The 835-nt window shown below is 62.0% G+C and overlaps 1 protein-coding gene across 1 annotated transcript; it reads left to right on the top strand.

Annotated features, from left to right (window-relative positions):
• Window positions 1-375: 375 nt before the first annotated feature.
• S100A16 (S100 calcium binding protein A16) lies at window positions 376-788 on the top strand. Its single transcript, XM_010003778.1, has 2 exons — window positions 376-531; window positions 624-788. Exons 1-2 carry the CDS (start codon window positions 376-378, stop codon window positions 786-788), a joined length of 321 nt encoding a protein of 106 aa, XP_010002080.1.
• Window positions 789-835: the final 47 nt, after the last annotated feature.

Below are 835 nucleotides of genomic sequence, written 5' to 3'. Positions count from 1 at the left end.
GCTTTGGTAGGACCATGAGCTTTGGTGGCACCATGAGCTCTGGTGGCACCATGAGCTTTGGTAGGACCATGAGCTCTGGTGGCACCACAAGCTTTGGTAGGACCATGAGCTCTGGTGGCACCATGAGCTCTGGTGGCACCACAAGCTTTGGTAGGACCATGAGCTTTGGTGGCTCCATGAGCTCTGGTGGCACCACCGGCTTTGGTGGCTCCATGAGCTCTGGTGGCACCATGAGCTCTGGTGGCACCACAAGCTTTGGTGGCACCACGAGCTTTGGCATCAATTCCCTGCCCTTCCACCCCTTGCCCTCCAGCACGGGCGGGCGAATGGTCCGTGACCCCTGTCCCCTGCCCCCCCAGGTGAGCACGGGCAGCCATGGCAGAGTGCACGGAGCTGGAATGGGCCGTCCAGGTGCTGGTCAACAACTTTGACAAGTACTCGAGCCGCCGCTGCTGCTGCAAGAAGCCGCGGCGCATCAGCAAGAAGGATTTCCGCAAGATGCTGAGCTGTGAGCTCAACCACATGCTGACGGTGAGAGGGTGGGGGGGACACAAGAGGCAACCACCTCCTCCCCACCAGCCCGGCACAAACGTCCCCCCTCTCTCTCCCTCCCCTGTTCCCAGGACACCGGGAACCGCCGCGCTGCCGACAAGCTCATCTGCGACCTGGACGAGAACAAGGACGGGCGCATCAGCTTCGAGGAGTATTGGACCTTGATAGGGGGCATCGCCAGCCCCATCGCCCAGATCATCCGCCAGCAGGAGCAGAGCATCAAGTACACCAAGTAGACGGGGGCAACCAGACCCCCCCACCCCCGACCCAGGCTCAACACCCC

Source organism: Chaetura pelagica, unplaced genomic scaffold (assembly GCF_000747805.2).
Source record: "Chaetura pelagica isolate M959 unplaced genomic scaffold, ChaPel_1.0 scaffold1318, whole genome shotgun sequence".
NCBI lineage: Eukaryota > Metazoa > Chordata > Aves > Apodiformes > Apodidae > Chaetura > Chaetura pelagica.
This window is presented reverse-complemented; position numbering and strand designations above follow the sequence as displayed.